General features: G+C 45.5%; 1 protein-coding gene across 3 annotated transcripts; it reads left to right on the forward strand.

The window, feature by feature from the left end:
• Window positions 1–1,801: 1,801 nt before the first annotated feature.
• On the forward strand, window positions 1,802–24,647 carry LOC106589060 (alpha-tubulin N-acetyltransferase 1). Of its 3 annotated transcripts, none has more exons than XM_045709730.2 (12): window positions 1,802–2,394; window positions 2,838–2,898; window positions 2,976–3,067; window positions 3,662–3,719; window positions 5,796–5,909; window positions 7,684–7,785; window positions 9,275–9,320; window positions 10,214–10,259; window positions 12,637–12,711; window positions 14,090–14,309; window positions 21,194–21,297; window positions 23,205–24,647. In XM_045709730.2, the coding sequence occupies exons 1-12, from the start codon at window positions 2,303–2,305 to the stop codon at window positions 23,515–23,517; spliced, it is 1,323 nt and encodes a 440-aa protein (XP_045565686.2). In that variant the 5' UTR covers window positions 1,802–2,302; the 3' UTR covers window positions 23,518–24,647. The 3 variants fall into 3 exon arrangements, with proteins under 3 accessions (XP_045565686.2, XP_045565690.2, XP_082826372.1); XM_045709734.2 differs by lacking the exon at window positions 10,214–10,259 and adding an exon at window positions 22,000–22,066; XM_082970246.1 differs by lacking the exons at window positions 2,838–2,898; window positions 10,214–10,259 and adding an exon at window positions 22,000–22,066.
• Window positions 24,648–24,933: the final 286 nt, after the last annotated feature.

Genomic DNA, 24,933 nt, shown 5'->3' on the forward strand with positions numbered 1-24,933 from the left:
TTTCACTGTGAGGTCTACTACACCTGTTGTATTCAGTATTTCACTGTGAGGTCTACACCTGTTGTATTCAGCATTTCACTGTAAGGTCTACACCTGTTGTATTCAGCATTTCACTGTAAGGTCTACTACACCTGTTGTATTCAGTATTTCACTGTGAGGTCTACACCTGTTGTATTCAGCATTTCACTGTGAGGTCTACTACACCTGTTGTATTCAGCATTTCACTGTAAGGTCTACTACACCTGTTGTATTCAACATTTCACTGTGAGGTCTACTACACCTGTTGTATTCAGTATTTCACTGTGAGGTCTACACCTGTTGTATTCAGCATTTCACTGTAAGGTCTACTACACCTGTTGTATTCAGCATTTCACTGTAAGGTCTACTACACCTGTTGTATTCAGCATTTCACTGTAAGGTCTACTACACCTGTTGTATTCAGCATTTCACTGTAAGGTCTACTACACCTGTTGTATTCAGCATTTCACTGTAAGGTCTACTACACCTGTTGTATTCAGCATTTCACTGTAAGGTCTACTACACCTGTTGTATTCAGCATTTCACTGTAAGGTCTACTACACCTGTTGTATTCAGCATTTCACTGTAAGGTCTACTACACCTGTTGTATTCAGCATTTCACTGTAAGGTCTACTACACCTGTTGTATTCAGCATTTCACTGTAAGGTCTACTACACCTGTTGTATTCAGTATTTCACTGTGAGGTCTACTACACCTGCTGTATTCAGCATTTCACTGTAAGGTCTACTACACCTGTTGTATTCAGCATTTCACTGTGAGGTCTATTACACCGGTTGTATTCAGCATTTCACTGTAAGGTCTACTACACCTGTTGTATTCAGCATTTCACTGTAAGGTCTACTACACCTGTTGTATTCAGCATTTCACTGTGAGGTCTACTACACCTGTTGTATTCAGCATTTCACTGTAAGGTCTACTACACCTGTTGTATTCAGCATTTCACTGTAAGGTCTACTACACCTGTTGTATTCAGCATTTCACTGTAAGGTCTACTACACCTGTTGTATTCAGCATTTCACTGTAAGGTCTACTACACCTGTTGTATTCAGCATTTCACTGTGAGGTCTACTACACCTGTTGTATTCAGCATTTCAATGTGAGGTCTACTACACCTGTTGTATTCAGCATTTCACTGTAAGGTCTTCTACACCTGTTGTATTCAGCATTTCACTGTAAGGTCTATTACACCTGTTGTATTCAGCATTTCACTGTGAGGTCTACTACACCTGTTGTATTCAGCATTTCACTGTAAGGTCTACTACACCTGTTGTATTCAGCATTTCACTGTAAGGTCTACTACACCTGTTGTATTCAACATTTCACTGTGAGGTCTACTACACCTGTTGTATTCAGCATTTCACTGTAAGGTCTACTACACCTGTTGTATTCAGCATTTCACTGTAAGGTCTACTACACCTGTTGTATTCAGCATTTCACTGTAAGGTCTACTACACCTGTTGTATTCAGCATTTCACTGTGAGGTCTACTACACCTGTTGTATTCAGCATTTCACTGTAAGGTCTACTACACCTGTTGTATTCAGCATTTCACTGTAAGGTCTTCTACACCTGTTGTATTCGGTGCACGAGACAAATCAACTTTGATTTGATTTGATTAGAACAATAGCAGTCTTCTTTCTTGCAGAGATCACTGACGACAGAGATGGAGGACAGGTTGCGCGCATTAAAGGGCACTGGGCGCGTTCATGAGCCTCCTTTGCGCGTTCATGAGCCTCCTTGGCGCGTTCATGAGCCTCCTTAGCTCTCCTAGCAACCAAATCGAACTGTACAGCGAGAGACCGGACCCGGTTCACCGTAGGGCAATGTATATATGCACAGATTATACTTCAGGCTCATTGTGGCTGTTTTACACGAGCTGATAAGATGTACAATATTGGCATTTATAAAGTTTTTATTTTATGTCATTGTTTATGTACTTGAGTTTTTGTAATTTTGAAAGTTTAGTAGGCTACGCTTTCATAAACGGCCGTGTTTTTGTTGTTCTGTTAGGTTTACCGGGGAGTGACAACTCCACAAAGATAGTACCTTTTCATACTGTAGCTAGTTACTGTTGCTCATTGATAACATAGTTAAGTGACTGTAAAATCAGTACAGGGACGAGGTTGCTAGCTAGCTTTGCTAACAGTGCTATTGTTTAGCAGAAATCTCTAGCTGGCTAGCCTAGCTGCACGTTAGCGAGCAATACATCACACATGCTGGACCACTGATTTTTATACTACGGGAGCCGACTTTCCATAAGGAATATGGAAACCACTGTTGATGTAAACCACATTTTCCCTGAAAGGATTACAGTTTTGGATCAAAACCTAATTGCAGTTACAAAATCGCTGGGAAGGTAACGTTATTCTATTCGTTTTCTGCAGCCAGAACAGCTTTTCATTAGGAACATTCACCGATAATCGAAGTTAAGTTTACGGTCTCTGGTTACGTGATGTCCATTTACAACATGATTGCGGAGAGTTTCTGTGTATTGACAGTCATTCAATCCCTTCCTCGGTTTGCAAATGCAAAGTGACACTTGTTATTTAAAACTGACAGAAAAAAAAGTCTATATGTAACCTACATTATATTCTTAAGTGTTGACTATTTTGGATAGAAGATCACTGAGCAGTTTGAAACACTAGCCTACCTCATTTGACCAATACATGAATAGGCCTAAAATACACACAAGATCAATAGATATTTTGCTGTTAGTGTGACATGAATCAAACCTCCCATCTCCTCTTCACCTTTCTCCTCTTTTTTTATTTTATTTTGTTATTTTATTCTTTAATGTAGGTCAGATCCTCAATCTCTAATTGCAGCATTAATTGATGAACTTGGAAGAGCCTCAGCCAAGGTGTGTGCGTGTGCGCTATAGCCTATATTTGTGTTGCCGTAGGCCCTAGTTTCATTCACTGTATTGTCTTTCCCCAGGCCCAATACTTGACAGCCCCAATCACAAGTGCATCAAAGCTGCAGACCAACAAGCACCATCTCTACCTGCTGAAAGACAGAGAAAGCAATGGGTACACCTAACTACCTACCTACCTATCAATCAATCAATCATCATAGAACATGCACGCACAGCTCCTGGTTTCTATCCTTTTTTCTAGAACACAGAAATAGTATTACTAGAACGGGAAAAGCCTCTTAACTTCTCACTCCCCATCACAGATTAGATTAGAACATGTAATCCTCTACTATTGAGGACAGAATGAGACACAAGAACATGCATGCACATCAACCCTCTCTTTGGAAGTCCTTTAAGAATGAATGTTTGTTCATCATAGAGTAGCAAAAACTTTTCAAGGCCACCTTGACATGTCCACTACTGTCACACTCCTCCTTTCCTTCTTTCCTTATTTCCTTCTTTCCTTCTTTCCTTTCTTGTTGCTGTAATGAGTTGTGAGGTCACAAAGGAGGCAGAGTGTTAGTGGATTGACAAGTTAAGAAACGGTGTGGTGCTGAAAGCAACACTATACCAGTTCTGGTTTCTCTCAGTGGAATTCACTCAAATGGAAAACTAGGTTAATCATTTTGTGATTTCAACCCTCCTCTTGCTTCCAATGTAGCAGCTTGACTGTCTCACGCCCTTCTCTCGCTTTCTCCCACACACACAGAGGAATGGGACTTGCAGTGGGGTTTCTGAAGGTTGGCTATAAGAAGTTATTTCTGCTTGTGAGTCCCACTTTCTTTACTTGTGTTTTCCCCACAATGTATTTGATGCAACATATGCGAAAGTTTGTTCCTATTAATGCAAAAGTGTGTTCCCTGTTTGCAACATTTCAGTAGTAAAAGGAGGTTTCAGCTCATTCAAATGTAGGGCTGTGACGGTCATGGAATTGTGGATGACGGGAATTGGCCAGCCAAATGGCCTTGTTCACCGTGATGACCAGTATAGCACATTTTTTCGTCTCCGCTCCTGACTGCATGTGCTGCCATATACACTGAACAAAAATATAAACACAACGTGTAAAGTGTTTGTCCCATCTTTCATGAGCTGAACAAAAAAAATACCAGAAATGTTTTTTTTTACGCACAGAAAGCTTATTTCTCTCAAATGTTGTGCACAGATTTGTTTATATCCCTGTTAGTGAGCATTTCTGAGGAAGTGCTGAGGATTATTTCTGTCTGTAATAAAGCCGTTTTGTTGGGAAGAACTCATTCTGATTGGCTGGGCCTGGCTCCCCAGTGGGTGGGCCTATGCCCTCCCAGGCCCACCCATGGCTGCACCTCTGCCCAGTCATGTGAAATCCATAGATTAGGGCCTCATGAATTTATTTCAATTGACTGATTTCCTTAAATGTAGTGTAACTCAGTAAAATCTTTGAAATTGTTGCATGTTGCATTTTTATATATTTGTTTGGTATAAATAGAATGAATAGAACTGGCGTCTCCATTCAAGTCATTGCTGGTATAGTGGGTGGACTGGAGGCAATTGGCAGTGTACCCATCGGAGTAAACCAGAGAATAAACACGATTGTTGAGAGAATTTCAGCTAACTACTAAGATATAGCATAACTGCTTAACATTTACATTTTAGTCATTTAGCAGACGCTCTTATCAAGAGTGACTTACAGTAGTGAATGCATACATTTCATACATTTTTTTCCCTCGTACTGGTCCCCCGTGGGAATCGAACCCACAACCCTAGCGTTGCAAACAGCATGCTCTACCAACTGAGCCACACGGGACCACGCTTAACTGTCGTCCTTTTCATTTAGATGTTATAGAAACTGATTTTCCCGACCGCCAGTCACGTTTTCAATGCTAATCCTGTAGAATCCAGCAATGGCACTGGTCCCATGAATTGGTTTATTTTTAAACGCTTCCACATGGGGAATTATTTATTTACTTCCCATCTTTAACCTAGCCATAGGTGTGATAAAGATGTCAATGGAAATCGACCAAAACAATGGAAACGATCCTCAATCTGTTCATTGCCCCCCCCCCAGCAAAATTAGGCTATTGTTTATACAGTATGTGTATTTCACACTATGTTGAGGTTAAAATCGGAGTATAATGCTTGTATGGATGTCAACCCCAATACGTGTCCATGTCATCGTCACCAATTAACTGCATAACAGTTAAAAACGACTATGACTATCACCACTGAGTTCTGTACGCTAGCTATGCTACCAGTTTATACGAACAGGAGTTAGCATTTAGCAGTAACTGATTCTAAACATGAAAAAGGGGCAACTTCTAAATGTTATGCAATGAAAACAGCCAGATATTTACACAAATCCAGATTTTAGTAACCACATTATGTGCCTGTTACACAACATCAATCATGACGGATTTGACAAATATCCACTTTGTTAGATCAGATTTGTTGAATGCCAATCCGCCATCTTTCTTTTATCCTCAGTGGTCAGCGTTACATTGACCTCTTTACCAATTTGAGTTTACCAGTCACATTACCAGGGTTAGAGGTTCCAAGCATGTTCTATTCATTATATTTCTATGTGTGTTGCTGCTGCATTGTTACCATTCAGTCAGCTGTTTGTTTGACAATAAAACAACAACAAACATATATATTTTATTTATTTTTAAAAGGTTATGGCGGTTATATTATTTTCACGATGGTCTTCATCCATAACCGTCAGTTTACATGGTTATACGGGAACTGTGCCAGCCCTATTCAAATGTACTAGTTTCCCTCACTATGATTACTCGTAATTGCTCTTGAGGGGATTAATCAAGTTGAATTAAATTGAATTGAGAATTGAATGTATTGTAATGTCTCCCTAGGACCAGCGAGGGGCGCATGTTGAGACAGAGCCTCTGTGTGTCTTGGATTTCTTTGTGACAGAGCACCTTCAGAGGCACGGCTACGGACTGGAGCTGTTTAACTTCATGCTGCAGGTGAGACAGAGACCAAGCCTTTACCTGGGTCCAATGCAGGGCTGGGGTTTACCTGGGACAGGTGCAGGGTTGGGGTTTACCTGGGACGGGTGCAGGGTTGGGGTTTACCTGGGACAGGTGCAGGGTTGGGGTTTACCTGGGTCCAGTGCAGGGTTGGGGTTTACCTGGGTCCAGTGCAGGGCTGGGGTTTACCTGGGACGGGTGCAGGGTTGGGGTTTACCTGGGCGGGTCCAGGGGGGGCCTGGGCAGGGCGGGTGGGGTTTACCTGGGACGGGTGCAGGGCTGGGGTTTACCTGGGACAGGTGCAGGGCTGGGGTTTACCTGGGACGGGTGCAGGGTTGGGGTTTACCTGGGACAGGTGCAGGGCTGGGGTTTACCTGGGACGGGTGCAGGGCTGGGGTTTACCTGGGACAGGTGCAGGGTTGGGGTTTACCTGGGACGGGTGCAGGGTTGGGGTTTACCTGGGACGGGTGCAGGGCTGGGGTTTACCTGGGACGGGTGCAGGGTTGGGGTTTACCTGGGACGGGTGCAGGGCTGGGGTTTACCTGGGACAGGTGCAGGGCTGGGGTTTAACTGGGACGGGTGCAGGGCTGGGGTTTACCTGGGACGGGTGCAGGGCTGGGGTTTACCTGGGACGGGTGCAGGGCTGGGGTTTACCTGGGACGGGTGCAGGGCTGGGGTTTACCTGGGACGGGTGCAGGGCTGGGGTTTACCCAAATCTAGGGATTTCACATGACTGGGAATACAGATATGTATCTGTTGGTCACAGAAGGTAGAGGCGTTGATCAGAAAACCAGTCAGTATGTAGTGTGATCACTATTTGTCTCATGCAGCATGACACATCTCCTTCGCATAGAGTTGATCAGGCTGTTGATTGTGGTCTGGAATGTTGTCCCACTTCAATGGGTGTGTGAAGTTCCTGGATATTGGCGGGAACTGGAACATGCTGTCGTACATGTTTTCAGCTTCCAGGAATCGTGTACAGATCTTTCTCAGTCCGCATGCCAATTGCACGCCCCCTCAAAACTTGAGACATGGCATTGTGTTGTGTAACAAAAATGCACATTTTAAAGTGTCTTTTGTCCTCAGCACAAGGTACACCTGTGTAATGATCATGCTGTTTAATCAGCTTCTGGATATGCAACACCTGTCAGGTGGATGGATTATATTGGCAGAGGACAAAGGCTCACTAACAGGGATATTAACAAATTTGTGCACAAAGTTTGAGAGAAATAAGCTTTTTTTGTGAGTATGGAACATTTCTGGAATGTTTTATTCCAACTCATGAAACATGGGACCAACACTTTATATGTTGCGTTTATATTTTTGTTAAGTGTATTTTGATTAAAAAAAAAAAAATCAAATCACTTCCTGAATTGAGTGACTTCAATTAGAATTGACAGCAACCCTGGACAGAAGGAATGACCACTATAGCCTGGTTACAGGAAGCAAAGGGAAGCAAACGTGAATGGACCTACCTGAATTTGTCCTATAAGAAACTCTCCTTTTCATTGCAAAACAAACATTTTTAGCGAAACGTTTTGTTACGGTTTGCACTAATGAATACACCTCAGTTCTCACCATTGTTGAGTACATTATTCCTGATTTTTGACCAGGAATGTGATGGTGGATGAGGCAGAGTCGTTGGACTAGAAATGACATTGTTAGAAATTACAGGGTGTTGCCAAGAGGGTGTTCTTCAAATGTCTGTTTGCTTGTTGAGACGTGTTTAAATTGCTATGTTTGACCTCCATCTCTTCCCCTCCATGTTCAGCACAAAAAGGTGGAGCCAGTGCTGATGGCTTACGACAGGCCCTCCCCTAAGTTCCTCTCTTTTCTGGAGAAGCATTACTGTCTGAAAAACAGTGTACCTCAGGTATGATTTGATGGCGGTCTCTCCTGTGATTGTGCCACCAGTGCTTTGTGTTCTTCAACGCTGTATCTTCACTCTGGTAAATTATTTTACAGGCCTGACAGTACAGCCTAAGATAATGCAAATAGATATGAACATTTCAGAAACTAACTGTTTCAGACTGAGATAAGACAGGAGGTGAAGGGGGTATTGGCTTAATATAGAAAATACTTAAGAGAGGCTGGGCCCTACGGACTAGCTCTCTCATCAGCCTGGGTCCTACGGTTAATGATTCTGGTAAACAGACTAGCTCTCTCATCAGCCTGGGCCTTACGGACTAGCTCTCTCATCAGCCTGGGTCCTACGGTTAATGATTCTGGTAAACAGACTAGCTCTCTCATCAGCCTGGGTCCTACGGTTAATGATTCTGGTAAACAGACTAGCTCTCTCATCAGCCTGGGTCCTACGGTTAATGATTCTGGTAAACAGACTAGCTCTCTCATCAGCCTGGGCCCTACGGACTAGCTCTCTCATCAGCCGGGGTCCTACGGTTAATGATTCTGGTAAACAGACTAGCTCTCTCATCAGCCTGGGTCCTACGGTTAATGATTCTGGTAAACAGACTAGCTCTCTCATCAGCCTGGGCCCTACGGACTAGCTCTCTCATCAGCCTGGGTCCTACGGTTAATGATTCTGGTAAACAGACTAGCTCTCTCATCAGCCTGGGCCCTACGGACTAGCTCTCTCATCAGCCTGGGCCCTACAGACTAGCTCTCTCATCAGCCTGGGTCCTACGGACTAGCTCTCTCATCAGCCTGGGCCCTACAGACTAGCTCTCTCATCAGCCTGGGTCCTACGGTTAATGATTCTGGTAAACAGACTAGCTCTCTCATCAGCCTGGGCCCTACGGACTAGCTCTCTCATCAGCCTGGGCCTTACGGTTAATGATTCTGGTAAACAGACTAGCTACATGACCTGGATGTCATTATCATGGGCGCGGTCATCTATCATCTATCTGGGGCGGATTATTAATTATTAATGTTTCTCAGTTTCCCTCTCTCCCCTTCTCTCTCCCTTTCCCTGTCCACTTATCTCCCTTTCTCTCTCCCCTCTCTCTCTCCCTTTCTCTCTCCCCTCTCTCTCCCTTTCCCTGTCCACTCGTCTCTCCTCCCCTTCTCTCTCCCTTTCCCTGTCCACTCGTCTCTCCTCCCCTTCTCTCTCCCTTTCCCTGTCCACTCGTCTCTCCTCCCCTTCTCTCTCCCTTTCCCTGTCCACTCGTCTCCCTCCCCTTCTCCTCCCTCCCGCCCTCGTCCCCTTCTCTCTCCCTTTCCCTGTCCACTCGTCTCTCCTCCCCTTCTCTCTCCCTTTCCCTGTCCACTCGTCTCCCCTTCTCTCTCCCTTTCCCTGTCCACTCGTCTCTCCTCCCCTTCTCTCTCCCTTTCCCTGTCCACTCGTCTCTCCTCCCCTTCTCTCTCCCTTTCCCTGTCCACTCGTCTCTCCTCCCCTTCTTTAGGTCAATAACTTTGTGGTGTTTGATGGTTTCTTCACTAACAGATCAGGTAATATTCCATCTCTGTGCCAGGCTATGTCTTCATTCATTCTGTGTTACTTTGGATGAGTAGTGTTGTGCAACTGGCTGCTTCCCAGATGGCTCCCTTTCCCCTAATGTAGTTCACTACTGTTGATCAGAGCCGTATGAGTCCTGGTTAACAGTAGTACACTAAGTAGGGACTAGAGTGTCAGTTGGGACGTATCCAGTTGCACAACACTACTCATCCAAAATAACATCACTACTGTGGTGTAGTCAGTGTTGGCTTCCTGCCTGTGGTGGTGTGGTGGCTGGTAATAGGAGCAGGGTTTGTGCTAGTGTGGGCGTCCACACCCTCACAGGTGTCTGCTTGTGTCACGCCTAATACAGACTGGGCTGTCTCTCTGTATCCTTGCTAAAACAGACACACTCTAATGTTTGCAGCTGTTTAAAAAAAAAAATAAGCTAGATGTTACATCATCCTGTCAATGCATGTATTTGGCCTTAAACCACTCAAAGGTGTCGCAATAAAAACCCAAATCTGTAGCGGCCATCTTAGTTGTGTTAAAACTGTCTGTGGAGGCACATTGCCAAGACTTGCATGTAGCAGACATATCGTACACTGTGTTCAGTCTCCAGAAGCGTGTCTGTCTGCACGCCGTAGTATGAGATAAGCTACAGTGCTACTTTTCTCAAGTGATATATTGTAATTTTTATTTGATTTATTTTTTTACATTTTTGTTAAATGAACAAAAGTAGGCTACAACAACAAAAAATCCCCATATGCTCCCTCCAGTATATTGGACATTATTGGAGAGTCACTAACCCTGTAAAATGCTGTTCTGTGAAGTGCCCAACTTCAGAGTTTACTTGTTCTTATTACATTTTTCCATACGCCGGTTTTGTTTCACCAAACTTTCCCAGGCTCGCCTCCCTCTCCTCTGCCGGATCAGAGAACATACGGCTTTTTGTAAGAAACTCTCTATCTCTATTACTCTTCCTCTTTCCTCGCATCCACTCTCCGCTTTCTTTCTCGTTTAGCTGCTCTATCCCTTCATTGAAGTCAGGGCCCTCTCTCTCTCGCTCTCCTCTCTCTCTCTCTCTCTCTCTCTCCTCCTCTCTCTCTCTCTCTCTCTCGTCTCTCTCTCCTGTCTCTCACTCTCTCGTCTCTCTCTCCTGTCTCTCACTCTCTCCTGTCTCTCTCTCTCTCTCTCTCTCTCTCTCTCTCGTCGTCTCTCTCTCTCTCTCTCGTCTCTCTTTCTCTCTCTCTCTCTCTCCTGTCTCTCTTTCTCTCTCTCTCTCCTGTCTCTCTGTCTCTCTCTCTCTCCTGTCTCTCTGTCTCTCCTGTCTCTCTCTCTCTCTCCCGCTCTCTCTCTTCTGTCTCTGTCTGTGTGTTTGCTTGCTTTTCTGTATCACTACCCTGCTTCTCTCCCAGCTGGGTCCATAGATATATAGATCATATACTGGAGCTAGTCTCCCAGGTACCAGGCTGCTAGATACCTTACCCCTAACAATGTCCCTGGCTGCCTTCCCCACACCGCTGATAATAATAGACCTGTTTGTAGTCCTACCCACTTACCAGAGTCATATACACACATACAGTGCCTTGCAGAAGTATTCACCCCCTTGGCATTTTTCATATTTTGTTGCATTACAACCTGTAATTTAAATTGATTTTTTATTTGGATTTCATGTAATGGACATTCACAAAATAGTCAAAATTGGTGAAGTGAAATAAAAAAAATAACTTGTTTCAAAAAATTCAAAAAGATTAAAAACGTAAAAGTGGTGTGTGCATATGTATTCACCCCCTTTCCTATGAAGCCCCTAAATAAGATCTGGTTCAACCAATTACCTTCAGAAGTCACATAATGAGTTAGATTGCACGCAGGTGGACTTTATTTAAGTGTCACATGATCTGTCACATGATATATATATATATATACAGTTGAAGTCAGAAGTTTACATACACCTTAGCCAAATACGTTTAAACTCGGCTTTTCACAATTCCTGACATTTAATCCTAGTAAAAAATACCTGTCTTTGGTCAGTTAGGATCACCACTTTTATTTTAAGAATGTGAAATGTCTGAATAATTGTAGAGACAGTGAGCCCCATGCCTCACGGTCCATTTGGAAGACCCATTTGCGACCAAGCTTTAACTTCCTGACTGATGTCTTGAGATGTTGCTTCAATATATCCACATAATTTTCCTTCTTCGTGATGCCATCTATTTTGTGAAGTGCACCAGTCCCTCCTGCAGCAAAGCACCGCCACAACATGCTGCCACCCCCAAGCTTCACGGTTGGGATGGTGTTCTTCAGCTAGCAAGCATCCCCCTTTTTCCTCCAAACATGACGATGGTCATTATGGCCAAACAGTTCTATTTTTGTTTCATCAGACCAGAGGACATTTCTCCAAAAAGTACGATCTTTGTCCCCATGTGCAGTTGCAAACCGTAGTCTGGCTTTTTTATGGCGATTTTGGAGCAGTGGCTTCTTCCTTGCTGAGCGGCCTTTCAGGTTATGTCGATGTAGGACTCGTTTTTACTGTGGATATAGATACTTTTGTACCTGTTTCCTCCAGCATCTTCACAAGCTCCTTTGCTGTTGTTCTGGGATTGATTTGCACTTTTCGTACCAAAGTATGTTCACCTCTAGGTGACAGAACGCGTCTCCTTCCTGAGCGGTATGACGGCTGCGTGGTCCCATGGTGTTTAAACTGGCTTACTATTGTTTGTACAGATGAACGTGGTACCTTCAGGTGTTTGGAAATTGTTCCCAAGGTTGAACCAGACTTGTGGAGGTCTACAATATATTTTCTGAGGTCTTGGCTGATTTCTTTTGATTTTCCTATGATGTCAAGCAAAGAGGCACTGAGTTTGAAGGTAGGCCTTGAACAAGGCAGTTAACCCACCGTTCCTAGGCCGTCATTGAAAATAAGAATGTGTTCTTAACTGACTTGCCTAGTTAAATAAAGGTCTAAAAAAAATTGGAACTTATTTATTTTTTGTATTTTCTTTTAATTGGACAAATCGGCGTCTAAAACTACCGATTTCAGATTGTTATGAAAACTTGAAATCGGCCCTAATTAATCGGCCATGCCGATTAATCGGCCGACCTCTAGTATGAAGGTTAGACGGCATGTTTAGGTCCTCTCACGTTGTACCCAGGCCGCCGGGTGCCATAGGCCTGCCATTGGTTTGCCATAGGCCTGTCGTAGGGCTGCCATAGGCCTGCCATTGGGTTGCCATAGGGTTAACATAGGCCTGCCATTGGGTTGCCATAGGGTTGCCGTAGGCCTGCCATAATGTTTTCCCCCCGTGCTGACTGTGTCCTCTTCCACAGCGGCCCACTTGAGAAAGGTTCCCCCCAAAAAGCTGGACGGAGAGATCAAGCCCAACTCACTAACACAGAGACGGGGTGAGCCACCGTTTAAACTTGGACAGAACACGTGGAGGATAACTCCTAATGGGCCAGTTTCCCGGACCCAGATTAAGGCTAGTCCTGGATTAAACACGTTTAATTGAGATTCTTAGCCCAGGACTAGGATTAATCTGTCCGGGAAACCAGCCCAGTACAGCTGGAATACGTCAGATTTACATCATTTAGTTGTACTAGAAAGCCCAGTCAAGACATTGTATGACAGCTCGATGACGATACATCATATTGTCCCTGGGACTAAACATTGTTTAGGAATATTTCCCCACTTCATTGTAAACAGAGTGCAGTAGGACAGTTGTCATTCGGCTGTGTTTGTGTGGCCTCTATGACAGGCCTATCTATTCTGCCCTCGTTACTGTAGGTCAGTTTAGTCTGAAAGACACTGAGCCATTCACTAGGATAAGCATTCAGGAGCAGCTTGGTGAACATTAGGACGTTGAAAATGTAACATAGAACCTCTGTGTCCAGTCTAGTCAAATGTACATAGAACCTCTGTGTCCAGTCTAGTCAAATGTAACATAGAACCTCTGTGTCCAGTCTAGTCAAATGTAACATAGAACCTCTGTGTCCAGTCTAGTCAAATGTAACATAGAACCTCTGTGTCCAGTCTAGTCAAATGTAACATAGAACCTCTGTGTCCAGTCTAGTCAAATGTAACATAGAACCTCTGTGTCCAGTCTAGTCAAATGTAACATAGAACCTCTGTGTCCAGTCTAGTCAAATGTAACATAGAACCCGTGTCCAGTCTAGTCAAATGTAACATAGAACCTCTGTGTCCAGTCTAGTCAAATGTAACATAGAACCCGTGTCCAGTCTAGTCAAACTTAACATAGAACCTCTGTGTCCAGTCTAGTCAAATGTAACATAGAACTTCTGTGTCCAGCCTGTATTAGATTCAGAGTAATACAGTGATACTCTATTTGACAGTCATCTCTATGTCTCCCCCTCTACCCTCCTCTCCTCTCCCTCGTGGTATTGTCTCCTCCCTCTCCTCTCCCTGGTGGTATTGTCTCCTCCCCTCTCCTCTCCCTCGTGGTATTGTCTCCCCCCTCTCCTCTCCCTTGTGGTATTGTCTCTCCTCTCCCTCGTGGTATTGTCTCCCCCCTCTCCTCTCCCTGGTGGTATTGTCTCTCCTCTCCCTCGTGGTATTGTCTCCTCCCCTCTCCTCTCCCTCGTGGTATTGTCTCCTCCCCTCTCCTCTCCCTCGTGGTATTGTCTCCTCCCCTCTCCTCTCCCTCGTGGTATTGTCTCCTCCCTCTCCTCTCCCTCGTGGTATTGTCTCCTCCCCTCTCCTCTCCCTCGTGGTATTGTCTCCTCCCCTCTCCTCTCCCTCGTGGTATTATCTCCCCCCCTCCAGCTGTGCGAGAGGAGCAGAGGGCTCTTCTCTGGCCTTTGTGTTGCCCCGCGGCTCCTCCCTTCTCTCCTCCGTTGTCGGTATCCTCCCCGTGCTCCCCAAGCAGGGCCCGCCAGTGCCCCAACCCGGCCCTGGCCCCAGCAGCTGCCCCTGGGGGCTACAGGGGCCCGGCCCCCAACCCCCCACTCATCGACAGCCTCGACTACTGGGTAAAACGCACCAGGTATGTTATTCCTGAAAAACTGTCAAAACTAAATGCCCAGGTTTTATAGGAGGGATCTCGGTTGGAGTGGTCCCTGACTCCCAGAATCAGGAGGGACTAAGTCATTTTGGAGGTTTTGTGGGAGAGTGTGTACAGCACAGCCTTAAATCTGAGGGCCTGTCTGTATCTCTGCTAGGTTTGGAAGGCTTGGCCTGAGGGACACAGCATTCTGAGGGCCTGTCTGTATCTCTGCTAGGTTTGGAAGGCTTGGCCTGAGGGACACAGCATTCTGAGGGCCTGTCTGTATCTCTGCTAGGTTTGGAAGGCTTGGCCTGAGGGACACAGCATTCTGAGGGCCTGTCTGTATCTCTGCCAGGTTTGGAAGGCTTGGCCCAAGGGGAACAGCATTCTGAGGGCCTGTCTGTATCTCTGCTAGGTTTGGAAGGCTTGGCCTGAGGGACACAGCATTCTGAGGGCCTGTCTGTATCTCTGCTAGGTTTGGAAGGCTTGGCCTGAGGGGAACAGCATTCTGAGGGCCTGTCTGTATCTCTGCCAGGTTTGGAAGGCTTGGCCCAAGGGGCACAGCATTCTGAGGGCCTGTCTGTATCTCTGCCAGGTTTGGAAGGCTTGGCCTGAGGGACACAGCATTCTGAGGGCCTGTCTGTATCTCTGCCAGGTTTGGAAGGCTTGGCCTGAGGGACACAGCATTCTGAGGGCCTGTCTGTATCTCTGCCAGGTTTGGAAGGCTTGGCCTGAGGGACACAGCATTCTGAGGGCCTGTCTGTATCTCTGCCAGGTTTGGAAGGCTTGGCCTGAGGGGACACAGCATTCTGAGGGCCTGTCTGTATCTCTGCCAGGTTTGGAAGGCTTGGCCCAAGGGGCACAGCATTCTGAGGGCCTGTCTGTATCTCTGCCAGGTTTGGAAGGCTTGGCCTGAGGGGACACAGCATTCTGAGGGCCTGTCTGTATCTCTGCCAGGTTTGGAAGGCTTGGCCTGAGGGACACAGCATTCTCAGGGCCTGTCTGTATCTCTGCCAGGTTTGGAAGGCTTGGCCTGAGGGGACACAGCATTCTTCTCATTTAAGAGTATTGTTCATACAAAGAGGTACCCTCAGGGCACCAAATGCCACACTATTCACTTTGAAGTGCACTACTTTGACCAGGGTCCATCGGGCTCTGGTCAAAAGTAGTGCACTATAGGGAATAGGGTGCCATTTGGGAGTGTACACAGCTCCTGGGTAAAGTGCTTTATCTCTGATTCCAAGCGTCCTTCTCTTTCTTTCTTTCTTTCTTTCTTTCTTTCTTTCTTTCTTTCTTTCTTTCTTTCTTTCTTTCTGTCTTTCTTTTCTCCCCCCTCCCCCCTAAATGTCCTGTGTGACCAGCACTGCTCTCTTTGTGACCTCTCTTTCTAAATACTGTTCTCTCTCTTCCATTCCTTCTCTACTGTCTGTGTGTATTGGAAACCCCCACCCACCCCCTTTTTATCCAATTTGACCACTCAAATGCAATCATCCAATCCTCCTCCTTGCTCACATCCATTTCATCCTCTCTCTGCCTCCCCTACATCCTGAAATGAGGACAGTTCCCACCACTGTTTTCTTCTTTAAAGGAAAGGCAGTGGTTTTTAGCCTGTTAGATAGCTCATGGTTACATCCCAGTTCTCCACCCTGCTCTCGAAGTGTGCACTGGCACACTTCCCGTCATGGATTTAACGGTGAGGGAATGAACGCCACGGGGTCTGCCCTAGGTGAACCAGGTTAGTGTTCATTGTATTGGTTTTGGAACTGGGCCTGCCCTAGGTGAACCAGGTTAGTGTTCATTGTATTGGTTTTGGAACTGGGCCTGGCCTAGGTGAACCAGGTTAGTGTTCATTGTATTGGTTTTGGAACTGGGCCTGGCCTAGGTGAACCAGGTTAGTGTTCATTGTATTGGTTTTGGAACTGGGCCTGCCCTAGGTGAACCAGGTTAGTGTTCATTGTATTGGTTTTGGAACTGGGCCTGGCCTAGGTGAACCAGGTTAGTGTTCATTGTATTGGTTTTGGAACTGGGCCTGGCCTAGGTGAACCAGGTTAGTGTTCATTGTATTGGTTTTGGAACTGGGCCTGGCCTAGGTGAACCAGGTTAGTGTTCATTGTATTGGTTTTGGAACTGGGCCTGCCCTAGGTGAACCAGGTTAGTGTTCATTGTATTGGTTTTGGAACTGGGCCTGGCCTAGGTGAACCAGGTTAGTGTTCATTGTATTGGTTTTGGAACTGGGCCTGGCCTAGGTGAACCAGGTTAGTGTTCATTGTATTGGTTTTGGAACTGGGCCTGGCCTAGGTGAACCAGGTTAGTGTTCATTGTATTGGTTTTGGAACTGGGCCTGGCCTAGGTGAACCAGGTTAGTGTTCATTGTATTGGTTTTGGAACTGGGCCTGGCCTAGGTGAACCAGGTTAGTGTTCATTGTATTGGTTTTGGAACTGGGCCTGGCCTAGGTGAACCAGGTTAGTGTTCATTGTATTGGTTTTGGAACTGGGCCTGCCCTAGGTGAACCAGGTTAGTGTTCATTGTATTGGTTTTGGAACTGGGCCTGCCCTAGGTGAACCAGGTTAGTGTTCATTGTATTGGTTTTGGAACTGGGCCTGCCCTAGGTGAACCAGGTTAGTGTTCATTGTATTGGTTTTGGAACTGGGCCTGGCCTAGGTGAACCAGGTTAGTGTTCATTGTATTGGTTTTGGAACTGGGCCTGCCCTAGGTGAACCAGGTTAGTGTTCATTGTATTGGTTTTGGAACTGGGCCTGGCCTAGGTGAACCAGGTTAGTGTTCATTGTATTGGTTTTGGAACTGGGCCTGGCCTAGGTGAACCAGGTTAGTGTTCATTGTATTGGTTTTGGAACTGGGTCTGCCCTAGGTGAACCAGGTTAGTGTTCATTGTATTGGTTTTGGAACTGGGCCTGCCCTAGGTGAACCAGGTTAGTGTTCATTGTATTGGTTTTGGAACTGGGCCTGGCCTAGGTGAACCAGGTTAGTGTTCATTGTATTGGTTTTGGAACTGGGCCTGGCCTAGGTGAACCAGGTTAGTGTTCATTGTATTGGTTTTGGAACTGGGCCTGCCTCCCGGTGGTGAGCCAGTCAAATCAAATGTATTGGTCACATCTGCTGAAAGTGTAGACTTTATCGTGAAATGCCAACTTATTTACCCTTTCCCAACAATGCAGACTTAAAAAGTACCAAACATTTTGTAAATAGTAACATAATAATGAGGCTATATAACAAGGAGTAATGGCAGCGAGTCAATGTGCAGGGGTACGAGGTAGTTGAGGTAACATGTAGGTTGGGGTAAAAGTGACTAGGCAAACAGGATAAATAGAGTAGCAGCAGCATATGTAATGAGTGTTGTGTGTTGGAGTGTCAGTGTAGTATTTGTGAGTGTGGGTACGGTCCAGTGAGTGTGGGTACGGTCCAGTGAGTGTGGGTACGGTCCAGTGAGTGTGGGTACGGTCCAGTGAGTGTGGGTACGGTCCTGTGAGTGTGGGTACGGTCCAGTGAGTGTGGGTACGGTCCAGTGAGTGTGGGTACGGTCCAGTGAGTGTGGGTACGGTCCAGTGAGTGTGGGTACGGTCCAGTGAGTGTGGGTACGGTCCTGTGAGTGTCAGTGTAGTATTTGTGAGTGTGGGTACGGTCCAGTGAGTGTGGGTACGGTCCAGTGAGTGTGGGTACGGTCCAGTGAGTGTGGGTACGGTCCAGTGAGTGTGGGTACGGTCCAGTGAGTGTGGGTATGGTCCTGTGAGTGTCAGTGTAGTATTGTGAGTGTGGGTACGGTCCAGTGAGTGTGGGTACGGTCCAGTGAGTGTGGGTACGGTCCAGTGAGTGTGGGTACGGTCCAGTGAGTGTGAGTGTAGTATTTGTGAGTGTGGGTACGGTCCAGTGAGTGTGGGTACGGTCCAGTGAGTGTGGGTACGGTCCAGTGAGTGTGGGTACGGTCCAGTGAGTGTGGGTACGGTCCTGTGAGTGTGGGTACGGTCCTGTGAGTGTGGGTACGGTCCAGTGAGTGTGGGTACGGTCCAGTGAGTGTGAGTGTAGTATTTGTGAGTGTGGGTACGGTCCAGTGAGTGTGGGTACGGTCCAGTGAGTGTGGGTACGGTCCAGTGAGTGTGGGTATGGTCCAGTGAGTGTGGGTACGGTCCAGTGAGTGTCAGTGTAGTATTTGTGAGTGTGGGTGTGGTCCAGTGAGTGTGGGTACGGTCCAGTGAGTGTGGGTACGGTCCAGTGAGTGTGGGTACGGTCCAGTGAGTGTGGGTACGGTCCAGTGAGTGTGGGTACGGTCCAGTGAGTGTCAGTGTAGTATTTGTGAGTGTGGGTACGGTCCAGTGAGTGTGCCTCGTTTTGGCAGATGGCGAAGCCGTCTCAAAACGAAGTGATGTAGGTGAGGCTCGTGCAGTAATGAGTTAGATTCTGTGTTTTCACATGCAAAAACAAAATGATCGCTTATGATATAAAAAAAAATTAAAACGTATATTTTATGGAAAATAGCTTTTGTATGTTTCTGGATGATGTACCATGCTACCTTGTTGACAACATGACCGAGCAGCGCAGACTACTGTTCGACTGGAGAAAGGCGCTCCTCCCTCACTAGCTTTTTGCCCGTTCAAGTCACAGGGCCATAGACTGGTGCAACTTAATCAAACTCCCTCAATGGTGGAGGCCATAGACTGGTGCACTTAATCAAACTCCCTCAATGGTGGAGGCCATAGACTGGTGCACTTAACAAACTCCCTCAATGGGGAGGCCATAGACTGTGCACTTAATCAAACTCCCTCAATGGTGGAGGCCATAGACTGGTGCACTTAATCAAACTCCCTCAATGGTGGAGGCCATAGACTGGTGCACTTAATAAAACTCCCTCAATGGTGGAGGCCATAGACTGGTGCACTCCCTCAATGGTGGAGGCCATAGACTGGTGCACTTAATCAAACTCCCTGAATGGTGGAGGCCATAGACTGGTGCACTTAATCAAACTCCCTCAATGGTGGAGGCCATAGACTGGTGCACTTAATCAAACTCCCTCAATGGTGGAGGCCATAGACTGGTGCACTTAATCAAACTCCCTGAATGGTGGAGGCCATAGACTGGTGCACTTAATCAAACTCCCTGAATGGTGGAGGCCATAGACTGGTGCACTTAATCAAACTCCCTGAATGGTGGAGGCCATAGACTGGTGCACTTAATCAAACTCCCTGAATGGTGGAGGCCATAGACTGGTGCACTTAATCAAACTCCCTGAATGGTGGAGGCCATAGACTGGTGCACTTAATCAAACTCCCTCAATGGTGGAGGCCATAGACTGGTGCACTTAATCAAACTCCCTGAATGGTGGAGGCCATAGACTGGTGCACTTAATCAAACTCCCTGAATGGTGGAGGCCATAGACTGGTGCACTTAATCAAACTCCCTGAATGGTGGAGGCCATAGACTGGTGCACTTAATCAAACTCCCTCAATGGTGGAGGCCATAGACTGGTGCACTTAATCAAACTCCCTCAATGGTGGAGGCCATAGACTGGTGCACTTAATCAAACTCCCTGAATGGTGGAGGCCATAGACTGGTGCACTTAATCAAACTCCCTGAATGGTGGAGGCCATAGACTGGTGCACTTAATCAAACTCCCTGAATGGTGGAGGCCATAGACTGGTGCACTTAATCAAACTCCCTGAATGGTGGAGGCCATAGACTGGTGCACTTAATCAAACTCCCTGAATGGTGGGAACTTCCCCACGCCCAATGTTTAAACCAATCCAAGGCTTTTGGATCCGTGACGGGAAGTGTTTAAGTGTACACTTAGGGAGCAGGGTGTGGACAATCAGGAGGCAACCTAGCTGTCCTCTCCGTCTGTCAAGGCCAGGGAGTTTAGTATTATATCAATGATTCATTTACTATGAAACGGAGAAGAACAAAACAGAACAAACATGGCTCTCTATGTCGGTTAGAGCTTGTTCAACCTTTCCTAGTGTGCTGGTTGTCCCATTGAGGAAATTTTATTAAGCTGCCTGTAACTTTTACCTGACGTTTCCTAGAAGAAAGCATTAAAACAATCTCCATCAAAACTGGACAAGTGAGATTGCTTTCTGTTCCGTTGGTAACCCCGTTTAGAGCTTATTTTGACCAATAGTTTTACCTTTTTAACTACAATGTTCTTTCATAGGTACTCTCATTAAGTGTATGAGGTCACTGAAATAATATTTGGATGACTTTTGGAAGCATATTCATTCATGTTTATTTACATGAAGTTCGCAATAATGTTGTTTTTTTAAAACACTTTTCACTTTGTCACAACAACATGACGCGTCAACAAGAAACAATGCTTAGAATTTTATACTGAGCCAGAGAAGGCTTTTTCATAATCCCCTACTTCAGTGGTTCTTAAACTTGGGGTTGGGACCCCATGTGGGTTCCCCTGAAATTTGAAATGGTGTCCCCTGAGAAAATCTGTAATCTTAGGAAAAACTTTGGCCCTACTTGTAAAAACCCCTGCCCTACTTGTACAATTCTCACATTAGTCTTCAGGTCTTTCTATTGGCGTTGCCTTCACTTCATATCACAATGTCTTTTTGTTTTCAGTTATTGTTTGTATGATTTGTCAAGCATTCAGTTTTGCCATTGTTTGCTAATTCTGTTTTAATTTAGTGTTTCTTTTCTGTTGAATTCTCTTGCGGTTTACTTCACTTTTTTTTCCTTTTGCACACACTTGTCTTTTTCCCCTTTCTGTACTTTCCTACGTTCTGTCTCCATCGCTCCCTATTCATGTTTCCCTCCCTCTTTCTTCCACTATCTCTTGTTTTCTCTGTCCTGCTCTTGTTTGTCCTCCATCTCCCATTCCCTTGCTCTTCCTATCCTCTCTACCTTCCCTGCTCCATCGCCGTGGTAGCCAACAAGGCCTAGTTGCCAGGGGAAACCTCTACAGTCGCTACATCAACACCCGGGGCTTTGGGCTGTTGTTGGAGACCCAGCAGAACACCTTCAAACTGCCAGGTAACCAGATCTGATTGGCTACGGGACATGTGTAGTACACCGTAACAACACACCACTAAGGACTATGGTGAATGCACCAATTTGTAAGTCGCTCTGGATAAGAGCGTCTGCTAAATGACTTAAATGTAAATGTAAATGGATGTCTCCCAAATGGCACCCTGTTCGCTATAGGGCACTACTTTAGACCAATCAATCAAATTTATTTATAAAGCCCTTTTTTACATCAGCTGATGTCTCAAAGGGCTGTACGGAAACCCAGCCTAAAACCCCAAACAGTAAGCAATGCAGATGTAGAAGCACGGTGGCTAGGAAAAACTCCCTAGAAAGGCCAGAACCTAGGAAGAAACCTAGAGAGGAACCAGGCTATGAGGGGTGGCTAGGAAAAACTCCCTAGAAAGGCCAAAACCTAGGAAGAAACCTAGAGAGGAACCAGGCTATGAGGGGTGGCTAGGAAAAACTCCCTAGAAAGGCCAGAACCTAGGAAGAAACCTAGAGAGGAACCAGGCTCTGAGACCAGAGCCCTATGGGCCTTTTTGAGCATATTCCCTATTTAGTGCACTACTTTAGACCAGGCCATGGTTAAAAGTAGTGCACTACATAGGGAATAGGGTACCCATTTAGTACGTAGACCAGTGTGCCCAGGAATGTACTGTGTTGTCTTGTGACTGACCTCTGACCTGTTAGTGCTGTGTACCTCCTCAGGTTTGACACCAGTATTGAGAGAGACTGACACAGGGGGACAGACAGACCCACTGGGACACACAGACAGGTTTGCCAAGATGTCATTTCCCCTCACATAGAGCATACCTCTGGATATATCTGACAGACTGTACATAGACATACTCTGGATATATCTGACAGACTGTACATAGACATACTCTGGATATATCTGACAGACTGTACATAGACATACTCTGGATATATCTGACAGACTGTATATAGACATACTCTGGATATATCTGACAGACTGTATATAGACATACTCTGGATATACCTGACAGACTGTACATAGACATACTCTGGATATATCTGACAGACTGTACATAGACATACTCTGGATATATCTGACAGACTGTACATAGACATACTCTGGATATACCTGACAGACTGTATATAGACATACTCTGGATATATCTGACAGACTGTACATAGACATACTCTGGATATATCTGACAGACTGTACATAGACATACTCTGGATATATCTGACAGACTGTACATAGACATACTCTGGATATATCTGACAGACTGTATATAGACATACTCTGGATATATCTGACAGACTGTACATAGACATACTCTGGATATATCTGACAGACTGTATATAGACATACTCTGGATATATCTGACAGACTGTATATAGACATACTCTGGATATACCTGACAGACTGTACATAGACATACTCTGGATATATCTGACAGACTGTACATAGACATACTCTGGATATATCTGACAGACTGTACCATAGACATACTCTGGATATACCTGACAGACTGTATATAGACATACTCTGGATATATCTGACAGACTGTACATAGACATACTCTGGATATATCTGACAGACTGTACATAGACATACTCTGGATATATCTGACAGACTGTACATAGACATACTCTGGATATATCTGACAGACTGTATATAGACATACTCTGGATATATCTGACAGACTGTATATCTAAAATTCATGTAGGGGATTGGAAAGGCATTGAATAGTAGGTGGCTACAATTGAAAGCAAGAAAAATAAGCTTGAATTACAGTGGATTTGTGTTTCGACTGAACTACATTTCCTTCTCTGCAGCACACAAACGAGTTCTCTTCTTTCTTCACATTCTCCATTTCTCTCTCACTCATCCCCTTATCTTACCTCTCATCATATGCCACCTCTCTCCATCCCTCCTTGTCCAGGTCCCAGTCCAGGTCCCTCCCACCTCTGTCCCTATCCAGGAAGGAGTCGCTCTGCTCCCAGACCACCATGATGGCCACCAGAGAACCAGACAGACAGGCTGAGATGGAGACCAGGGTGCTGGAGAAGGGGCTCCGGATGAGGGGAGGGGGAGAGAAAGGAGGTGGGCCCCTGAAGGTGGTTGAGAAGGGGCCATCGGAAACTGAGAAGGACAAGGGGAGAGGAGGGTGGTCGTGGACGGTGGGAGAGAGCTGCTGTAACACAGCTCAGTGGGTCAGGCAGAAGCAGGAATATAGGAACACCAGACCCTGGTGACCCACATGGAAGACAGACGGACTGACAAGAAGCAGGAGACAGAAGACTGACGGATAGATAAGAGGCAGGAGATGGAAGACTGACTTACTGACTGACGGATAGATAAGAGGCAGGAGATGGAAGACTGACTTACTGACTGACGGATAGATAAGAGGCAGGAGATGGAAGACAGACTTACTGACTGACGGATAGATAAGAGGCAGGAGATGGAAGACAGACTTACTGACTGACGGATAGATAAGAGGCAGGAGATGGAAGACTGACTTACTGACTGACGGATAGATAAGAGGCAGGAGATGGAAGACAGACTTACTGACTGACGGATAGATAAGAGGCAGGAGATGGAAGACTGACTTACTGACTGACGGATAGATAAGAGGCAGGAGATGGAAGACAGACTTACTGACTGACGGATAGATAAGAGGCAGGAGATGGAAGACAGACTTACTGACTGACGGATAGATAAGAGGCAGGAGAGGAGAAAGAGACTGACTGACTGATTTAATAGAGATTTAAAGAAATGGACTGTGAGCTAGAGGAGAGATAGAAGGGAAGACAGCCAAAGATGGATACGGACAATGAGTATATATATATATATAGAGAGAGAGAGGAGCCAATCCTCACCCACTTCCCTTCATCCCTCTCACCTGATCACTGATAAGTGGTGCTATGTTTGCTAGACAGAAAAAGTGAGGGCTTTGGTTGGAATGCAACAATGGTCAGCCAGATGACACAGGATATGTTCCAAATGGCAGCCTATTCCCTATGGGACCTGGTCAAAAGTAGTGCACTACGTAGGGAATAGGGTGCCATTTGGGGCGTAAACACAGTCTGAGGGTGTAAAACGGTGGGTTACAGTACAATGAACAGAATGTAGCAGTGAATACTGAATACTAGTCAGTAGGTTGATGATGGTAATGAGAACCACAGTTTTAGAGACCTACTAAATCTGTCATATGTACCAGCAGCTATTCACTTGAAGCAAAAGGCAATGGAGTTGACATTATTTTATGCACATTGTATTTATTTTCTTGTCTTTTTTTTTTTTTTTTATCTCAAGGAAAGTTTTATACTATGAATGTTAAGATGTTTTCTATGTAGAAATAAATGGCCTACAGTGATCACAGAAATACTTGTCCCTAATGTTTTTGGAATAGCATTACTTGTTATGTCTGTGTTATTTACCGATTTATTGATAATAGATTACATTTGATTACCTTAATGTTGATATAGTGCTATGTGTTTCTCTCATGTCCCCTCTACAGCCTTGTACCTCCTGCACTGCTCTCTACTGGCTAAATCCGGTACTGCAGTATCACTAGTAGTCAACAGGCAGTCAGTACAAGACAGAGTTGTGTTCATTCGGCACCAAAACTGAAGACAATTTAGTTAAATGGGGTGGAACAACTTGGATTT

The sequence above is a fragment of the Salmo salar genome, chromosome 27 (assembly GCF_965601325.2).
Source record: "Salmo salar chromosome 27, fSalSal1, whole genome shotgun sequence".
Taxonomy (NCBI): domain Eukaryota; kingdom Metazoa; phylum Chordata; class Actinopteri; order Salmoniformes; family Salmonidae; genus Salmo; species Salmo salar.

Bases quoted from the DNA above. Each gene is read 5' to 3' on its own strand.
- LOC106589060 (XM_045709734.2), top strand. From the start codon at position 2,303: ATGGAAACCACTGTTGATGTAAACCACATTTTCCCTGAAAGGATTACA. The intron at 2,395-2,837 runs GTAACGTTATTC...TCTTTAATGTAG, and splicing joins GTTACAAAATCGCTGGGAAG to GTCAGATCCTCAATCTCTAA. The intron at 3,068-3,661 runs GTACACCTAACT...CCACACACACAG, and splicing joins AAAGACAGAGAAAGCAATGG to AGGAATGGGACTTGCAGTGG.